This window comes from Festucalex cinctus, chromosome 2 (genome assembly GCF_051991245.1).
Source record: "Festucalex cinctus isolate MCC-2025b chromosome 2, RoL_Fcin_1.0, whole genome shotgun sequence".
Classification (NCBI taxonomy): Eukaryota; Metazoa; Chordata; class Actinopteri; order Syngnathiformes; family Syngnathidae; genus Festucalex; species Festucalex cinctus.
In genome coordinates, this window is record NC_135412.1 from 29,479,082 (window position 1) to 29,499,232 (window position 20,151).

General features: G+C 42.6%; 1 protein-coding gene across 1 annotated transcript in view; it reads right to left on the reverse strand.

Moving 5' to 3' along the window:
• cckbra (cholecystokinin B receptor a) overlaps positions 1-20,151 on the reverse strand; it is a 34,203-nt gene that overhangs the window by 8,976 nt on the left and 5,076 nt on the right. The window contains exon 2 of the mRNA XM_077514371.1: positions 13,550-13,798. Within this exon, the coding sequence (XP_077370497.1) occupies positions 13,550-13,798 (249 nt within the window). The remainder of the gene's footprint in view (positions 1-13,549; positions 13,799-20,151) is intronic.

A 20,151-nucleotide genomic window follows, 5' to 3' on the forward strand; every position in this document is an offset into this window, starting at 1 on the left:
AGCGTGTTGCCTGCCTCGGCTGAAGATGCTGCCGGGGGCACTCATGGCCCGCACCTGTCAGCGGCCAACGATGCACCGATCCGGACCTACGGCACTAAGACAGAATGTGTCTTTGGTGTGCCCTCCATCCAATACCTCGGCCACCTCATCAACGAGGACGGCGCCACCCCGCTCCCGGCAAAAGTGGAAGCTGTTGCCGCTTTTCCTCGACCCCGGACGGCCCAGGGTCTTCGGGAGTTCCTCGGGATGGTGACTTTTTACCACAGGTTCATCCGCCTCTTCAGCTTCATCCTGGAGGGCCGTGAGTTCACGGTCTTCGTCGATCACATGCCGCTCGCCTTCTCCATGTCGAAGTTGTCCGAGCCGTGGTCCGCGCGGCAACAGCGACAATTGCCGTTCATATCTGGATACACCACGGACATCCGACATATCGCTGGCAAGGACGACGTGGTCGCGGATTGTCTGTCCAGGGCAGCCGTCAACACGGTACAGCTGGGCCTCGACTTTTCCCGGATGGCGGCCGACCAGGCTTCCGACCGTGACACCCAGTCACTTCGGGGCTCCGACACCGGGTTGCAAGTTAAAACGGCTCATGTTGACCTGGCCGGACCCTTGGACGTGCCCCGCGCCCCCCGCCGCGGCCGCCCCCCTGGGCTGCGCCTTGTGGTCCGTGTGGGGTCCCTTCCAGTTGTTCCTGCATCCCCGCCAGTTGGTGCGCGGGACTGTTCTGGTGTTTCTGCTGTGTCCCTCCCGCCCTCGCTCCCTGGGTCCTGTACCCGCAGGGGTCGGGCAGTTTTGCCGCCCCGTCATCCGGAGTTTGATTGTGGGTGAATTCTGGGGGGGCTTGTGTAGTGATTAGAACATAATTCACCCACGGAACGTTGGGACGAAGGGGGAGTTTGTTGGGATGAAAGGATGAAAGGATGAAAGGATGAAAGGATGAAAGGATAAAAGGATAAAAGAACAAAATGTTGGTAGGTCTGTGAGCCTCGCGCAGAGTGAGTTGTTGTTGTTGCTGTTAAACGATGAGAAGCTGATATCAATAAACCGCCGGTCTTTGGCTCCGGACTTCAACACTCTGCCTCCGACTCCCGTCACTGCTCGCTACAAAAGCAACATTAAAGGAAAAAGATAAAATCACAAGCGATGCTTTTCTGTGGCACAAGCAACATAGGAAGTCGTGAGAATGTCGCCAGTATGCAAGCTAGCGAGTGATTTGCACACGGCCCACTATTAACTAAAGATGTCATGTGATCACCTACCGGAACGTGGCTGAAATCAACCGAAAAACAACTACGCGAAAACGCCTGCAGAGGGCGCCAAAGCAACACAAACTAGGCAGGTCCAACAGGTCATGACACTCCCCGCCTGGTATGATAAAATACCACTATCTGTAAACACAAACACAAAATGAAATAGCTAACTGTGTCACATGTCTTCCGCACTCTTCAGAAGAATCGTCTCGGAGACTGGCCTCAAGAAAGTCTTTGCTGACCCAGATCTCGTAACTTTGAGTTCGACTTTCCGGATTTTCCCATCCCGATCAGGGAACGTTTTTATGACGAGAGCCATCGGCCACTCATTCCCCTTCACCTGGCTGTCTTTCAGCAGGACCAAGTCGCCTTCATTCAAATTAGGATGAATGTCCTGCCACTTGCCACGGCTTTGAAGTGTTGGCAGGTATTCGCGTCTCCATCTATTCCAAAAGATGTTGGCCAGGTGTTGTACCTGTCTCCATTGCTGGCGATGGAGGTCTTTGCTGTCAAAGGTTCCTGGAGGAGGAGGATAAGTACACACCTTCTGTGTCAGGAGTGAAGCAGGTGTCAGAAGAAAAGGTGAGTCCGGGTTCGAAGAGATTGGCACAAGCGGTCTGGCATTAATGATCGCCACAACCTCTGCCATCAAAGTTGACAGCACCTCATGTGTGAGGCGTGAAAGGCCAGTTTGCATAAGCATGGAATCCAGTATTCGTCGAGAGATGCCAATCATTCGATCCCAAACTCCCCCCATGTGGGAGGAATGGGGAGGGTTGAAAACCCAAGTGCAGCCTTCATCAGCCAAGTACTTCCTGACATTGGGCTCTTCGGGATTTGTTACGAGCATTTGCAGTTCCTTGCAGGCGCATGTAAAGTTGGTTCCGCAGTCGGAACGTATTTGTTTCGCAGGTCCACGCAGAGCGAAGAAACGGCGCAAGGCGTGAATGAAACTTGATGTATCCATTGCCTCGATCAACTCTATGTGCACGGCGCGTGTGCTCATGCATGTGAAAAGCACAGCCCATCTTTTGCTGTTAGCCTGACCGCCACGGGTCCGTCTTGTGACGACACTCCAAGGACCGAACACGTCGAGTCCGACGTAGGTGAAGGGTGGCTCGGAGCTCAGGCGATCAGGAGGCAGATCTGCCATCTTTTGCTTGACAGTTTTTCCACGAAGCTTGTTACATGTGATGCACTTGCGCAAGGCCCAGTTTATAGATCTTCTGGCCCCAACAATCCAGAATCCTGCTGTACGGATAGAGCCTTCTGTAAAGATGCGGCCTTGGTGTCTGACCTTTTCGTGGTAATGCCTGATGAGTAGCATCGCAACGTGGCTGCGGCCTGGGATGACAAGAGGCAGCTTTTCTCTTGTGTCAAGTGCAGACTGGTTGAGCCTGCCACTAATTCTTAGAAGACCATCATCATCGACATAAGGATTCAGTTTCCTCAGTGAACTGTCTTTTGAAATCTTCTTTCTGGCAGCCAAGCAAGAGAATTCTTTTCTGTAGTTTTCTTCTTGCACACACTTGATGATAAGCATTTCTGCTTTGAACAACTCTTCTGGTGTGTGAAGCTTCTTGCAATGATGCCAACCGCTACAATCTTGAAGTTGGGTTTTAGTGGCACTGCGTCTCGACTGAGTTATGTGTGTCAAGAATGTAATGGCTCGCACCAGCGACTTCCAGGATGAGAACCGCTCGAATCGATGAGAGCCCAGAGTAGCTGGAAGAACAGACAGTGTAGTAGCATGAGAACGCACCTCTGTATCCAGATCTGGCGTAACAAGGTGGTAAGGCTCCTCTTCTGAAGTGGACACGTCTTCAGGAAGGGACAGGAAATGAGGCCCGGTGAGGCAGGTTGTGTCAGCAAGCTCAGCTGCAGGTACAGATCATGTGGCAACATCGGCTGGATTCTTGGTGGTGCAGATGTAGTGCCACTGCTCAGGTTTGGTGGATTTTCTGATTCGCTGTACTCTGTTGGCGACATAGACATAAAACCGTCTGGTCTGGTTGTATATGTATCCCAAAACAACTTTGCTGTCTGTATAAAACTGCATAGCATCTATACTGACATCCAATTCTCTCTCCACCAACTCCGCCATTTCCACTGCCAATACAGCTGCTCCCAGCTCCAATCTCGGGACTGTGTGGGCGGATGCAGGAGCTAGTTTAGCTTTTCCTAGGACAAAGCCAATGTGACACTTTTCAGTGCTATTGGACACCTTTAGGTAGGCTACAGCTGCTATGGCTTTAATTGAAGCGTCTGAGAAGATGTGGAGTTCCTTCCTGTAGGCGGTGGTAAGAGTACTAGGAGTGTAAGCTCTTGGAATCTTTAGGTGGCTCAGACTTTGTAAGGAGTTTTCCCATACTTTCCATTCAGATTTCTTCTCGTCAGGAAGAGGACTGTCCCAGTCGAGCACGTCGCCACTGGTAAGTTCTCGCAGTCGGAATTTCCCTTGAATAATGACTGGCGCAGCAAGTCCAAGAGGGTCGAAAAGGCTGTTTACAGTAGCTAGAATGCCTCTCCGTGTGAATGGTTTCTCTGCAGTTTCCACTCTGAATGTAAAGAGGTCATGTTTGAGGTCCCAGCTGAGCCCTAGGCTGCGTTGGATGTGGTCTGAACTGTCGTCAAAGTCTAAATTCTGGAGACTTTTTGCATGGTCCCCTTGAGGAAAGGCTTCCAAGACTTCAGGGTTGTTTGATGCTATCTTATGGAGCCGCAGGTTGGAGATAGCTAGCATCTCTTGTGTCCTCTTAAGCAGGCTGATGGCCTCTGCAGCTGTTGGAAGGGACTTAAGGCCGTCGTCGACATAAAAGTCTCGGTCAACAAAGTGTTTAGCGTCCATGCCGTATTTACTAGCTCCCTGTTGTGCTGCATGACGAAGACCGTAGATGGCTACTGCTGGTGACGGACTGTTGCCGAATACGTGGACTTTCATTCTGTACTCGACGATTTCGTTGCAGGGATTGTTGTCTTTGAATCAGAAGAACCGAAGGAAGTCTCGATGGTCTTCCCTTACGATGAAACTGTGAAACATCTGCTCTATGTCCGCTATCACAGCCACTTGCTCTCTTCGGAAACGCAGCAAGACTCCGAGCAGAGTATTGTTCAAATCTGGACCGGTTAGAAGCACATCGTTCAACGAGATGCCATGGTGTTGCGCACTGGAGTCAAAGACGACCCTGATTTGGGTTGGCTTACGTGGGTGGTATACACCAAAGATGGGTAGATACCATCGTTCATCTACCTCTGACAAAGTGGGAGCCAATTCTGCCTGATCACGATCAAAGATTTTTTGCATGAAGTCCAGGAAATGACTCTTCATTTCAGGTTTTTTTGCTAGGGTGCGTTGAAGGGAAGCAAGGCGACTCAGAGCCTGCTCTCGATTGTCTGGGAGCCGTGGGCGTGGAGACCGGAATGGAAGTGGTGCTACCCAACTGTTGGTGTTGTCCATGAACATCTCTTTATTCATCAGCTCGAGGAACAGCCTATCTTCAATGGAGAGGCCCACTTTATCGTCATCTTTGGTCTTTTCAAAGATTGAGTTGCCAAGACCGCCGTCATCAAATGTGTTGCAAAACATTTCTTTCACTTTAAGGTGCTTAGGGGATGGAGACAGGAGAGACGGGCGCCCATTTTCAAGCACGTTGGTTCGGAAAGAGGTGACAGACTCTGGCTTGTGTGCTGATCCCAAACAGACATTGCCGATGACAACCCAGCCAAGGTCGAGCCTCTGAGCATAGGGGGCGTTAGGAGGACCGTTGCGATGCTCTCTGACCTTGTGCACCTGAAGGATGTCGCGTCCTAAAAGGAGTAATATTTGAGCATCTGGATCTAGGCATGGGATCTTGTGGGCTATGGACCTCAGATGAGCATGATGCTGTGCAGCTGCAGGTGTTGGGATCTCTGACCGATCATCGGGCATGTGATTACACTCGATGAGTGTGGGAAGCGCCACTTTCGTCATACCATCCAATGACTCCACCATGAATCCTGTAGCTCGTCTTCCTGAGGTTTCAGTAGTACCTGCGCATGTGCGCAATGTGTATGGTGAGTCCAATCCTTCAATTTGGAAGAGGTTGAAGAATTCTGATTGCACTAATGACTTGTTACTTTGATCGTCTAAAATAACATAGACCTTAATAGCTTTGTCTTGGTGTGCCTTGGAGTAAACTCTCACCAGGCAGATTTTGGAACAAGACCTAGGTTCCTTCCCACTGTCACACACTTCTGTGCATCTGGATGTGACATCTGACTGACTTGCTTCTCCATTGTTCTCCCCGCCGTGCTCAAACGAGGGGTTGCTGCTCTCCCAACGAGCAGGTCCTGGGTGTAGTGCAGCAATGTGGCTGTCGCTCTGACACTCGGTGCACTTCAAGACCGCTTCACATTTCTTTGCTAGGTGAGTTGTAGAGGAACAACACCTAAAGCAGATGCCGTTTTCCTTTAGAAAAGCCTTACGTTCTTCCAGCGGCTTGCTTCGAAAACCTCGACACCTTTTCAGCGGATGGGGTTTTTTATGAATAGGACACTGCTTATCAATGTCATTTGGCTTGCTGTTTGTGCTGTATGACTGTAAAGCTGAGTGTTGTGATGCAACTTCGTTCTAGTGAACAGATACATATTTTTCAAAGTTTCCTGCTTTTCCTTTCACTTGATCAGGCCTATTTTGAACCGTGGTGGACTTATGGGAACTGCTGGATGGAGCTGCAGTGCTGGTTGGAAGAGTAAAACTGGGGTCGTTTCTTCTCTTTGCTTCGTTGCATATGAAATCTGTGAAGAAAGCGAATGGAGGAAAGGATACATTATACTGTTCTTTGTACTGAGAACCCTGAGCTAACCACCTCTCTTGCAGATTGTATGGGAGTTTTTCAACAATGTGTTTAACTCCTCTGGAAGTGTCCAGGTATGAGAGACCAGGTAAGTAGCCTTCAGGTTTTGCTGACTCTAACTCCCTTAGTAGGTCTCCAAGCTCCCTGAGCTTTAAAGCGTCCTTGAAATTGATCTTGGGAAAGTTCTCTAACCTCTCAAAAAGAGCCCTCTCGATGACTTCAGGGGAGCCATAACACTCATCCAAGCAGTTCCATGCCATCTCCAAGCCTACAGCAGGGTTAACGACATGCACAGAACGAATTCTCATGATGTGCTCTGAAGATTGGTTTCCTAGCCATTTTGTTAGAAGGTCAAGTTCTTCGCTGGCACTTAAGTTAAGCCCTCCTGTGGCATTCTGGAATGAGGACTTCCAAGCCCAGTAGTTCTCTGGGCGATCATTGAACTTGATGAGGCCTGAGTTCACAAGTTCATGACGCACTAGGTATCGTGTGATATCACTCATATCAGTCCTGTCGTCAATATGTGGCTGTAATGGAGCTCTGCTGTCGTTTGGCTGCGTGAAGGGAGAGCTAGCAGTGGGTTGTCGGTGATCTGCTGGCACTGGCCTTCTGGGTTGCTGTGCTCCGTTGTTGTTGTCTGCCATGTAGCAATGGCGAACCACTGGCGTAGCCCTCACTGGCTGCTTTGCCATAGGAACACTAATCTTTGCCAATGTGGGAGAGGTGCTGCTGTCAATTATAGGGTTTTGCTCTTTTTCGTCTGCTTGCACATTTTGTTTGTTGGGTAACAACAAGGATGGTGAATATGGGTCAAGTTTTGGAGGCTCCTGATAACTGAGGTGTAATTTGGAATGTTGTTCAACATAGGCGCGGGTACGCTGCATGGTGGCATGAACAGAATCGCAGCGAGTCCTGTTGTCCTCTCGAGCTTCCGCTTCTGCTGCTGCTTCAAAGACTTCAGCTTCTGCCAAAGCTGCAGCTATTTCTTTCTCATGTTGTAAAGTTGTCAGTTGTGCAGCTAGACGAGCCTCTGCTAATTTTAATTCTGCTTCTCGCTGGATGAAGGGAGCACTTGCACGTGCCGCTTCAACTTTAGCCCGGGCTCTGGCTGCTGCCCTGCTTGCTGAGGAGGAAGTTGAGGAGGTGGAGAAAGAATACTGGGATTTTGCTTTGGGAGAAGTGAGCTTTCCTGTTCATCATCTCCAATGGGTAATTGTTTTTTGATGTGCTCATCTCTGTACGTAACCTTGAAAGGTCTCAGTCTCATCCTGACTAATTATTTGACTAGAGCACACTTTCTCCAAAGTGCCAACAATCTAGTAGATGAATAAAAGAAAACATTTGCAACAAAGAAATTAACTAAAGCCATTAACATCAGATTCTGATTGTTCAGTTATCTTTAATAGTACACAGACTCATCATAAACCAGATTATGCCTGGCAGGGTACATTTTAGTCAGCAAGCATGCATTTCTAGTTTTACTTCTAATAATTCTTTTCATTTTCTTGCAATGTGTCCTATTTTCTCACTTCACGAGTAATCCACACTTTATGCAAGGGCTGGCAGTTTGCCATTTTCGAAGAGGTGTGCCAGACGAGCACAAATGGTGCACCGACTCATTTAGGCTGCCTAAGTGCAAGTCCCGTAGGTTCATTTCACAGTCAACAGTTTCCAGACACTTCAAAAACTCTCAAGTGTCTAATGTGCCTCTCAGTTGAAGGATTAGCCCATTGGCGAGTCAAATCTGGCCCACATTCATTCAAATTGTCCTTTGGACACGCCTCCATTTTCGGTTATAAATTCTTTTGCATTATTTCTGGGTGATAACATTTCCATGCAAGTTGCGCTTCACTCTTGAAACAATTGCTCGAGGATATTGAAAGCGCTGCTAAGATAATTTCTCAACCAAGGAGGATTGGCTGCGTTCTTTTATTAATCTTTTAGTCTTTAAGAAAAAAAAAAAGCAAAGCAATTTTCCACTGACTGCTCAACAGCTGCAGTCAAGGTTGTTGTCACGCATTGCACATCTCAAGCACGCCTTCATTTCCCCTCAACTATTCAAATTGACTTGGCTCATACCTGATGACGCCCTAAAACATGAAAAGCAGCTCGTTGGAGAGCACGCGAGACAAAAATACATTATGCAAAAAGGTAGCTTGGGGGGGTGAGACTGAGCCACTACGTTGATGGATAATTGCATCACACCAGCAGCAGCAAGTGCACCACATGGCATCATAAACACACCACATGTTACATTGGCTAATAACTGTCGCTGACAGTAGTACGGCTATGATTCATGTGATTATTCAACTGTGGATCAATGGATGGATGCTTATAGGCAAAAGGTATAACAGAAGGCTCAATGGTATACAGAGTAGACCCTTTAAAAAAAAAAAAGAATATTATGGAAAAGTTAATTTATTTCCATAATTCCATTCAAAAATTCTAACTTAGATTATCAATTCAAGGCCCACAATTTACTTGAAATTGATTTCAAGTATTTATTCCAACTCATAAAACCAGAAATCAACAGTGTTTTGCATGGGGAAAAAAAGCCGACATGGATGGATGTTATTTTCAAAACGATATGTCAATCTTCAGTAGTTGGTTGGGAATCTCTTTGCCTTATCACTGCCTGGATGCGCCGTGGTATTGTCTGGGGGTCCTGGAAGACCAGGTTTTCTTGATGCTTGCTTTCAGCTTTTTGTTTTTAGGTCTGGTGGCCCTCATTTTCCTCTTAATAATACCGTATTACAACAGGAAAACTATACAGATGTAAGTACACCGTAAAATTTCTTGTTTTAAGAATATCTCTTTACACTATTAATTCCAGGAAATAAAAGCGATACTTTATTTGTTGATGAGTATATGTGAAACTAATACAATATGGTATTAGTGGTATTACATGTAATGCTATTTTTCCTGGACTACATTGATCCAGATTTGGGGCTGAGGTTTTGAAATACACATGGGCTCAAATCTGGATTAATGGCAGGATTGGATTTCCAAATCTGGATTTGAATTGTCAAGATTAAATGTGGTTTGAAATATCCAATTTGAGATCTGGGTTTAATCGAATCCACCAGGTTTAATCCTTAAATACTGGGCCCTGATGATCATATTGGGTGAAGATTAGATTCATTTTCTCATTTCTGTACAGGTTATGCTGACAAAGTAACCCTGGTCCTAAAGATACAAAGATATTTCCAAACGAAACAGCAATTTCTTAATTTTATTAAACAATCTCATGTTTTGGGTTTATGTAGTGGTGTTAAAAAAACACACACCAAAAAAGCATTTAATAATAATAACAACAACAATAATAATAATAATAATAATAATAATAATAATAATAATAATATCAACAATAACGGTAACAATAATAATAATAATAATAATTCACGCCCATAAAAGTGCTGGATTCCACAAAAATGTTCATTATTCAAGCAGCAATGGCACAACCAGTTGTACAGCACCTATTTGATCATTCATATTAAAAAAAAAAAAAAAAAAAAAAAAAAAAACACACATTAAAGGGAGAATTGATAAAAGAGAAGGAGCTACAGTATATTAAATTATTAATCAGTAGGCCACTCTAGCTTCACTTTTAAAATGATATAGTATGAAAGTAGTCCAGTGACTATTTAAGATCGTTTTGTTATTGCACTAAGTGGAACTTTTCATTTTCGATTGAAGTTTAAGATGGGATATTTAAATGTAATTTGTTTCATCATTTTATGATGCGCCACTGATTGGCAATAAAAAAATAAAAAAAATAAAAAAAATGATCGTTTATTTTGTTTAAACCATTGCTGCACTACATTTTAACTGCCATATAAAAAGACACAATGCTGGGACTGTATTTGAATTCTGACAATGTGGATTGGATCAGGACTCTGTAGCTGCAGATACTCAAAATCCTGTAATGAGCAACAGCCGTATGAGCCTAGTTTTGATTCTGGATCTATTTGCATTTTACTGGGGGATTTTTCAAACAAACAAAGTGCAGTCAGAGGCAGTCGAATAACTTGAAATGCAGTGTGGACAAAACCGGGTCACGGCTCAATCCTAGATTCAGCAAACTGCTACACTGTCAAGTAGAAAACTGCACAACTTGCAAAAAGTTATCTTCAAGGCCGGTGTCATTTCAGGATCAACCTAAAATGCATTGTGTCCTTTACAGGTGAAGTTAATTTAACCTTCTACAAAACTTTTAATAGCACATATACACAACCTGCTGCTGTGTAACAGAGGTGACTGGCAAGATTCACGACAGGTGTTTGATCCCATGAATGGACCATTTCACTTGCTTTTCTACATCTGTCGCAACCTTCTGATGACTGAATCTCAACGGCCACTTCTGAGAACATCCCGATTGAAACCTCGTAATTGCGAGGTAGTGTTCAATTGTTGGGTGTCGTTTTTGTTCTAAAGATGGATTAAACAGCTGTGGGTTTTACATCAATACAATGTCATCATCATATTGAATCCTTTCACATTTTTGTACAGTTGTTCAAGAGATGGTAAAGAACAGCGATTCAGTTCTCCAAAATGGAATCTTGAAAATGTTTTTTTTAGATTGCTGTTACAAGAACTTGCATGTATCTGAGCAAGCCATTCTGAATTTTGCTAAACTACTTGTATAACAATTCAGTTAATTTACATAACTCGCACCAAACCAGGTTTGTCTGCTCATTCCTTAGCAATAAGGTTTTGTTGGAGCAGTTTGGGTTAAGTGATAAGCCGAAGACAAGATTTAAGTTGCGGATGTGGTGTCAGGGGCTGAAATTATTGATCTTTGGTTTCATTTGATTAAATCAAGCAAGCAAGCGTCCAGCTCAGAAAGTCAGCCAGGTTGTCATTACTTGCCATCAGCATATTGCTCCACCGGACTGTGGCTTTGGCAAGCTTTCTTTCAGATACTCTGTGAAAATGGGATTGTTGAACTCTGCATCCAATTTGAAAAGCAAAATCCAAGATGTCAAGTATTCCATACAACCTTCCCTTATGCTTGACTCTGACTAAAAGCCTCGCAAGGATTCCTGCATGATTTTGGTCGAGCGGGAGACAGCTCATTGCCAAGTCACACTTGCAAAGACGTGTGACCGTCGGCGCTCTTTTGTAGCACGATGGTTACCCTCCGACAAGCAAAGTGAAGCCTTTTTGAGAGACGGGCTCTTGTTAGACGTCAAGTAGTTGTCATGTCAGAAGGATTGTAAGGCTACAGCACATTTTCGGATGGGCTGTCAGCCACAGAAAGAGGTCTCGTTTTGATTGATAGAAAAAAAATATAATACATTCAGACTCCATCAATAATCAAGCTTAATTTCTGTACAGTTCTGGTACTATCAGCAGGCTTGGTTATAATGATCTGCATAGTATTAACAAGCCTTCCTCATGTCAAGCACGACTTACAGAAATCCACTTGAAATGAGATCTGAGCATGGAGCAGTACAGCAGACGATTCCAAACAAACAATGGCCTGCTTACAGGAATAATAAGATTATGAAATACTCTTGAGTCCCAACCACATGTATGCAAACAATTAAAATTTACTTTATAATTAAGGTTCATTTAACTAATGGTTTAATTAAGGAGCCATTTGGTGGAATTAGGGATTAATGGCTCCACTATTTCCAAATTTGCAGCCATGCAAAGCAGCTGCTCATCGTTTAGTGGTAAAAATATAACAATTGAGAAAAGCATCAACCTGCATTGGTGCATTAATTATGTATGCTAGATGACAATAGACTACATTTACATGCAGTCAATAAATACAGGGAGTCCTTGAGTTAAAGCACACTCGACCTAAGGCGTTTCGACTTTACAACAGTTGCACCCGGTTCGCCATTTTGGCTCCTCGTCCGCACTGTTTTCCCCTCGACCGCTATTTAGCCATTAGCTAGTGCTAATGGCTTGTACACTTATGGGAGTATCTTTGGCTTTTTTTTGCCCTCTTTTCCACATCATGGCCCCAAAGAAGAAAGCTACGTCATCTAGCAATGTTGGTTCAGCCAAAAGAAAAGCAATTATCATGGAAACGAAGCTAAACATCATAAAAAGATCACAGAAAGGAGAGACACCGACGATCGGCAAAGACTTGGGCTTTAGTCGGGCAGCAACCTTTAAAAAACAAAACAAAAAAACAAAACAATAGGCTCTTGTTCAGGTTTTTTTCAAACCCGAATATGGCCCCTGGGGTATCCCTTTTCTAACTCAAATGTTTGGTCATGTGAATGTGATCGGGGTACATGCTCTATTTGCAAGGAATTTTGGTCTCAAGTACAGGAACTACTTGCGTGGCGGCCATCTTACGGTGCCACTTGCTAAGCGAGTCTAAGTTGAACACATTGACTTCTCTGCGTTGTTTTCACATTAATTTTTGTCTGACAGACAAAAAAAATGCACACACATATGCATGCACAGGGCTGCACATAAGAGGTGCGCCAAATGCGCATGCGTACTAAACATAGTCATAAACGCGGCAGATTCGGTTGCGCAATGATATTGCAACTCACTTACTGTAGGCAGGCTCCACTCTGTCGAAAAATTCAAGTCAAGTTGTTACCTAGGGCTAACTTCAGAATAAAAGACCATGAAGGCATCAATGTCTACATATAGGATTACTTTTTAGGCTTTTATTTTGAAGTTGGCATCGTAGACAACTCAAGTGTCCTTCTCTTCCTTTGTTTTATACTTATGTTGTACTTTGTTTGTGTATTGTGTTATACGTGTCCAGGTCATGTTTGTAAATGAGAATTAGTTCTCAAACATTTTTATCTGGTTAAATAAAGGTTACATAAAAAAAAAACAAATAAAATAAATAAAGTAGAGCATTTACATAGTGTGAATAACCATTATGGCGGCTAGCTTGACTTTGCTGTCTCTAGCCTCTCATGCTAACAGTGTAGCGGAAACGGTGGCAGAAGTTGGATATACACTTCTGAAAATAAAATGTCAAATTACTTTTGTTCATATTAGCCAATATTCATCTATGTGAGTTCTAACAAAAAACTGAGGCAGCTCACAGTAAGTGGCACTTTTTTTTTTTTTTTTTTTTTTTTTAGAATAGCTGGTGAGTTTTTCTTTTCTTATCTTTTTTTTTTCTTTTTTTCTTTTTTTTTTTTTTTTTAACACCAGGCCCTCAGGCAGCTCATGCAGACCTGGGGGGGGAACCCATGTTTGTGTGCCCTGTAATGACAAAGACTAAACATTTTTCACGAACCGACGTTCTTCCAATTGTTGTGACAACTTATGTTGCAGTAAAGTCGTGCTGAATTGCATGAGTCTATCCAATTTGCATAGCACTCGTCCTCATTAGGGCTGACTGAGCGAGAGGCCAGTTGATGGCAGGGCGCATCTATACCAACGCCGCCAAATTTAGAGCCTTCAGGAAGCGGCTAGCATGCTAACATGTCAATTCACCATGCTGCCCTAATCAGCGACCTATCAGAATCTCACCCATGAAGTAGGCGACCGTCTTGCACATGGCGGCCCCGAAGATGAAGTCCTCCAGGATGTTGGGGATGAGTGTGAAGGGCATGCAGAAGACGGCCATCATCAGGTCGCTGATGGCAAGCGACAGCAGGAAGGAGTTGGTGACCGTTCTCATGCGCTTGTTGAGAATCAGGACGACGATGATGAGCAGGTTGCCAAACACGCTGAGGAGGAAGATGAGCGTGTAGAGCACAATGCGCAGCGTGTCCATCTCTGAGGAGAGAGCAGAGCCGCACAATGTGATTTATAGCATCTTATTTTCATTCCACTTATTAAAGAAAGGCACATAGAGCAGCAATGATAGACTGCGCACTCAATTAGGAAGTAGTCATTCATCAAAATTATTTCTTGCGCTCGGGTCCACAGAGAAAAGATGAAGACGGAATAAAATGTCAGAAGATAATTGGAACATTAATCTCAGCTGACACAAATGCAGATGCCTTCCATAGGCAGGTTAACATCTGACACCAGTGACGTGTCAACCTAAAAAAATAAAATATTGAACAAAACTGACAGAAAGCCAATCTACATTGAAGACTTGAGTCACAAAATAAACAGATTAGTGTCTTCAGTGTCAATATTTGCCAGCTTGAAGATGAAGCAACAAACAAGGATTAGCACACTGCTTTAGGACGCGTTTGTCAAACTGGAAAGGGGAGATTAAAACTAAATATCCGCCTCAAGAGTTTGAATTAATATTTGTGCACAGGGTTTCCCCCAAAAGACTGTAAAACGCAAGTTTTTTTTTTTTTTTTTTTTTCTCACCAGCGGTTTGCTGTTGATCATTTTCGGGGCACTCCCCTCGCTCGGCCCAGCCTGTCAAGTGCCAGCGCACTTGAGAGTGAGAGCATGTGACAGGACGAGGTCGAGAACGGCCGAGCGTGGCGCTGACTGAGCACTCTGATTAACGACGGTGACGAGGCACAAGCCGCAAGGTCTGCGGCACAGCCTCCAGACACGTTTTGGCACGCCAAATCAGCCTGCATCGCATCCTGGCCAATGATGATTAAGCATTAACTGCCTTTTATATTCGCTACTTGCATTTATTAACATCATGAAACTATACAGTTGTGCTCGAAAGTTTACGCACCCTTGGGGTATTAAACTTATGAGCTCACAATACTGTATAAAAACTCACGATATTGTGGGGGAAAAAAAAAAAAAAAACTCAGCGGAGGGAAAAAAAAGGACAAGAAATGAAAATCAAAGTGGGGCTTGAGTGAATCCCTATCGGTCACGCAATGGATGACCAGACAGTATGTAAAAAAAAAAAAGTGGGCAAAAATGTTTGATCTCTCAAGATCAGGGGTCTGCAACCTAATGCTCTGGACCCACATAACTCTTTACTCCATTTCCCATGGCTCTCTGTGGATCAATTAGTAGAAATTATTTTTCCCATATTTATTTTTATTTTATTTTTTTAGATAAAATATACCAACATTTTAAGTTGTCGTAAAAAGAGACAAAATGTGTCTGAAAAAGTTTTCAAAACGACCTAAAAATGTCCCAAAAACAAAAGAAGACAGACAATTACCATAAAATGTCTTTGAAATTGCCAAAACAAATGTCGGAAAATTGATTAAATAAAATGCAGAAAATAAAAATGTTTAAAAAAAAAAAAAAGTCCAAAAACAAAATAAGAAATCCTGAAAATTACCATAAAATATACATAAATTGCCCAAAAAGTCAGATATTTTATTTTAGTCAGAAAAGAAAAGATTTAAATAGTAACTTTTGCCTCAACTCGTAACACAAAAGAAGAAATCCTGATAATTACCAGAAAATGTCCTCAAAATTGCCACCAAAAAAAAAAGTCAGAAAACTGATTTAAGAAAAGGCAGGAAACACAATATTCAAAAAGTAACCAGTAAATGTCCCAAAACAACAAGAAGAAATCTAAAAAATTACAATAAAATGTCCACAAAATTGCCAAAAAATGTCAGAATTTTTTACAGAAAAACAGAAAAATCTAGAAATGTATGAATAATTACAAAAACAAACCCAGAAACGGAAGACAAAAGGTCAGAGAATTGAATAATCATAATAATAATTTAAAAAAAGGAAGAAAAGAAATGTAAAAAAAAAATAACCATAAAATGTCCAAAATCAAAAGAACAAAGGCAGAAAATTACTAAAAAACATCTTTGGAATTGTCAAAAATCATTTAGAAAAAGGCAGACAAGAAAATGTTCAAAAAGTAACTATAAAATGTCCAAAAACAAAAGAAGAAATCCCCATATTACTATAAAATGTCCACAAAGAAGAGAAGCAGCCAATTACCATATGTCCATAAAATTGACAAAAATGTCAAATTTGAAATAAAGACTGAAAAGTTTAGAAATATATGAAAAACAAAAAGTCAGACAAATTACAAAAGAAAAATTAAAAAAATTAAAAATAAAAATCCAAAAACGGAAGACGAAAACGTAGGAGAAAATTAATCTCTACGTATTGGATGCTGCATATTTTTCTGTTCTGGTCCAGATCCAATTAAGTCTTGGGCCCTCAGTACAATATAGACTAACACCAACATAGATTTGTGGTTTACTTGGCTCAAAATGGTTCTTTTGACAGAAAACTTTGCCGACCCCTGACCAAGATTTAGCAAATCCCATTTCTCTATCCTTATCTTCTCTTGAACTCACAAAAAACACCCTCAATTGAAGTATTAGGATTGTGATTCGGATCTGCTGTTCAAGCGCACTCCCTCAAGCTCTTTTCACATGCATGGCAACATAAAATGATCGGTTGCCAGCATGTCTATATGTGAAATTGCTGACGTAGTCGCCTACCAGGAAGTAAAAACGGAGATTTTTGCCTCTGGTTAGCCCGCACCTTGACAAGATGTATCTTTCATTGTTACAAAGGAAAGTGCTGACTGTGCTTATTTCAAGGAAGAGGAGGAGGACACGAGCAGCAAAGAAAAAAAAATTAAATACTGGCTCGGTGGGATCCTGGTTGGTGTAATGATGCAGTTACTTGTAAACAAGTCCATCAAAAATATTAAAATCGCTCTGCCTCTCTAATTGGAGGCACTTGTGTGATGTCATGAGACCACCACCCTTAAATGAAACATTCCAATTCGAGGCGCCTTGATGTCACAGCTTGCAATGCTCCATTATGTGGTCCCCTCCCCTCACCGCATACACAATGAATGGGTTTGACGATGGCACGCTGTGACCTGCTAAATGCAGTGTGAAAAGGGCTTTAACCTGAAAACACGACATTTTCCCCCCACCATTAACTGCATTGTCACATCTGCCGTATTTTCCATCCATTTCATTTCCGACAGCAGTGTTGGCATTTGGGATAGACCAATTATTGGCTGAGGTGATTATCTGGGCCAATGTTCACAATTTTGACACTTTGGTATTAAAAAAATAAAAATAATCTGCTTTTAACAAGTCTGAAAAGGTGGTAACCAGTCAATTGAAATTTTGACGCCAATAATTTTCCCTTACCGTATTCCACCGTCTTGATCACTAAAAATCTGCAGACGCCATCTGTGCATATGCACGTCACAAATCCACCACACATCCAATTCAGACCATCGTAAATGTCCACTGGACCGATGTCAGTGCTATTGACGTCACTTGGTAGGTCATGCCCTTCAAAGACACGTCACACATGATGAACACTAGTGTGTGTGCGTGCGTGTAAAACTTAATGCTTACAGCTGCACTTTGTAACAATTTGCCCAAAAATATCTTTACAATAGCCTTTTTATTTGACCATTAATGAAACATTTTTAACTAGTAGATTAACACCTGAGCTGTTCACAATGGGTACTCCTGCAAGCCTCTGGCCTATAGTTTTCAGGCTCTTTTTTTTTGTAACATTTATTGAACATAGGTGAATAATAGAAATATCAGTCAATTAAATTTACATGTATCACATGAAAACAAAAAACAAATATTAACATTCAATTAGCTCAATGAATTATTATGATTTTTTTTTTATATTTCTGCATGGATATTATTAATTATTATTGACATTTCTTGTTCGTTATAAATTTGATAGACTTGAAATAATTGTCAATTTCAATCCAAAATAACTTGAATAAAAGGTTTGGGCTTTAGAATTTACATTTTTTTGGGATATAAAATTTTTCCAACAAAAAATACAGGATTCAGGTTCCAATTTCCCACCCTCTATCTGCGGATTTAATTTTTCGGCCACAGGTGGCAGTAGTGACTCAAAATTCAATTTTCTGTGTTCAGTACCTTTAAATATCCATCCATCCATTTTCTTGATCGCTTATCCCTCACAATGGTCGCGGGGGGTGCTGGAGCCTATCTCAGCTGGCTCTGGGCAGTAGGCAGGGGACACCCTGGACTGGTTGCCAGCCAATCGCAGGGCACACAGAGACGGACAACCATCCACACTCACACGCACACATAGGAACAATTCAGAGCACCCAATTAACTTGCCATGCATGTCTTTGGAATGTGGGAGGAGACCGGAGTACCCGGAGAAGACCCACGCAGGTACGGGGAGAACATGCAAATTCCACCTAGGAATGGCCGAAACCTGGACTCGAACCGGAGTCCTCAGAACTGGGAGGCGACGTGCTGCCTACCTTTAAATATTTTTTTTTTATTAAAAACATTTATCAATCATGTCATTTGTCTTAAAAGCATGGAAAGCAAATTGTTTTTTGCTTTTTTTTTTTGGTCAGGCTGGAGCTGATTCATTTCAAATAGGGAAAAATGTTTTCATGAGTGAATTGCACTTGAATGAACTTGATCATTGAATGAATCCATTTTTTTTGGAATGTATTTTCACCACTGCAATTATCATTATCTGACAAGTTTGAGAGCTTCATGTTGACATGCAATGGGAAGCTCTAAAGTGGGGCTAACAAAATTATCATCTCTACTGCAGTCAGAGCAAAAATGCATAAATTAGCTGCATCGTTAACTTGTTGCTCTACAGAATGAATTTTACAGCACAGTGGACCCCACATACTGATGATTCAGCACCTGCTGAGTCACCCATTTGTGATATACATATATATTTTTTTTTCTTAGGGGTTGGGGGGCATCCCCCATTTTTGTGCTATTAGCAGTATAGCGCCACTCATTCAAGAATCTCCGCTAAAGTGCCGTTTGTTCCACAACAAAATTTCATTGTCATGTCTGGGGTCATGCCAGCGTCAAGTTTGAGTTCATGACCTGTTAAGTTGGGTTCACGACCATGAGGTTAAGTGTCTGTTTTGAACTGATGTAACCATCATATAACCAACATCTAGTTTCAACGAGTTTTAGGCTATGTGATGTCAATCTTTAATCCTTTAGGTGATGTCTGGTCCTATGTGATGTCGTTCTTTAGTCCTTTACTTGCTACAACCAATCAGATCGATTCACTGTCTGTAGGTGCAGTCTGAGAAGTGTGTGTGTTTCGCCGGATTGTTGCTTTCTGTCCCTCTGTGCAACTCTCTTTGTTTCTCGTCTAGTCAAGTTTGTTCTACGTCTCTCGATGTGAATAAACAGTGAAAATCTTATTTGTGTCTGCGCTTTGGGATCCAACCTCCAGCTCATGACATTCATTGGATTTATGTTTTCAAGCATTGACATTTGAAGCCACTTGTGATTTCAGCCCCTGCTGTCACACTGGACTGTTTCACCTTCACATAAAAAGAAATTGTTTGAGATCATTACAAAAGCAATAATGGAATGACAGGCCACCCCAGGGGACATTTTAATCACATTTCACCCTTCACTAAGGCTGTATAAGAGTAAATCTGCACTTGGCCTGTGTCTTACCACATAATTGGCAGTAAGAAGAAGAAGAAAAAAAAAAAAAAAAGTCTTGCTGCTTCACAGATGTCAGTGATGGGAGCTTGCCCAAGTAGCCTTGTGATGGCGTGGAGAGAAAATGGAATGATCATCGAGCACCAGCACGGCGCGAGCTCCCCTGGGCCTTGCCAGTCCGAAGCTATCCGCTTTGTTTACATCCACTCCCTCACGTCCGACAACTGTGTGCCGCATTTCTAAAATGTTGGGTGTACATAAGACACATTTCAAAAGTGTTGACATGGAAAAATTGGAGCCAAGCTTACAACTGCACTTCATGTCTGACTGAGGATCATGGCAGGCTGCGCCATCATCCTGCTGCCTCACGGGCGTCATTAAAGTTTCAGCGCCTCGTGTCGTTTGGGTTTTTATCGTTGGGCGACGATGAGACGCTTGGCAGCATACTGCCAGGCATGATTGACTGGACCAAATAACCTTCCACAAAGATTGTCTGGTAATGAGCGGCAACAATCAACGAGGCCACACTGCAATATTTCTGTCGTTATTGTAAGACGTGTCCAAATATGACACCCCACTCATTCATTTGTTCTAAAAATTGTCGTTCAAACATTGTCTTTGTTTGGTCTTGCTATAAGTCAAATTTGCGCAAATTGACAATTCTTAATTTGTATGATTAACTCATTCACTCCCAGCATTTTCACTGAAGCGATCCCCGTTGCTCTCGACTGTTTTACTGGATTTTGACAGAATATTGTGTCCAATTGCTATAAAACAACAAACAAAACAAAAAAACAAAAAACAAAACATGGA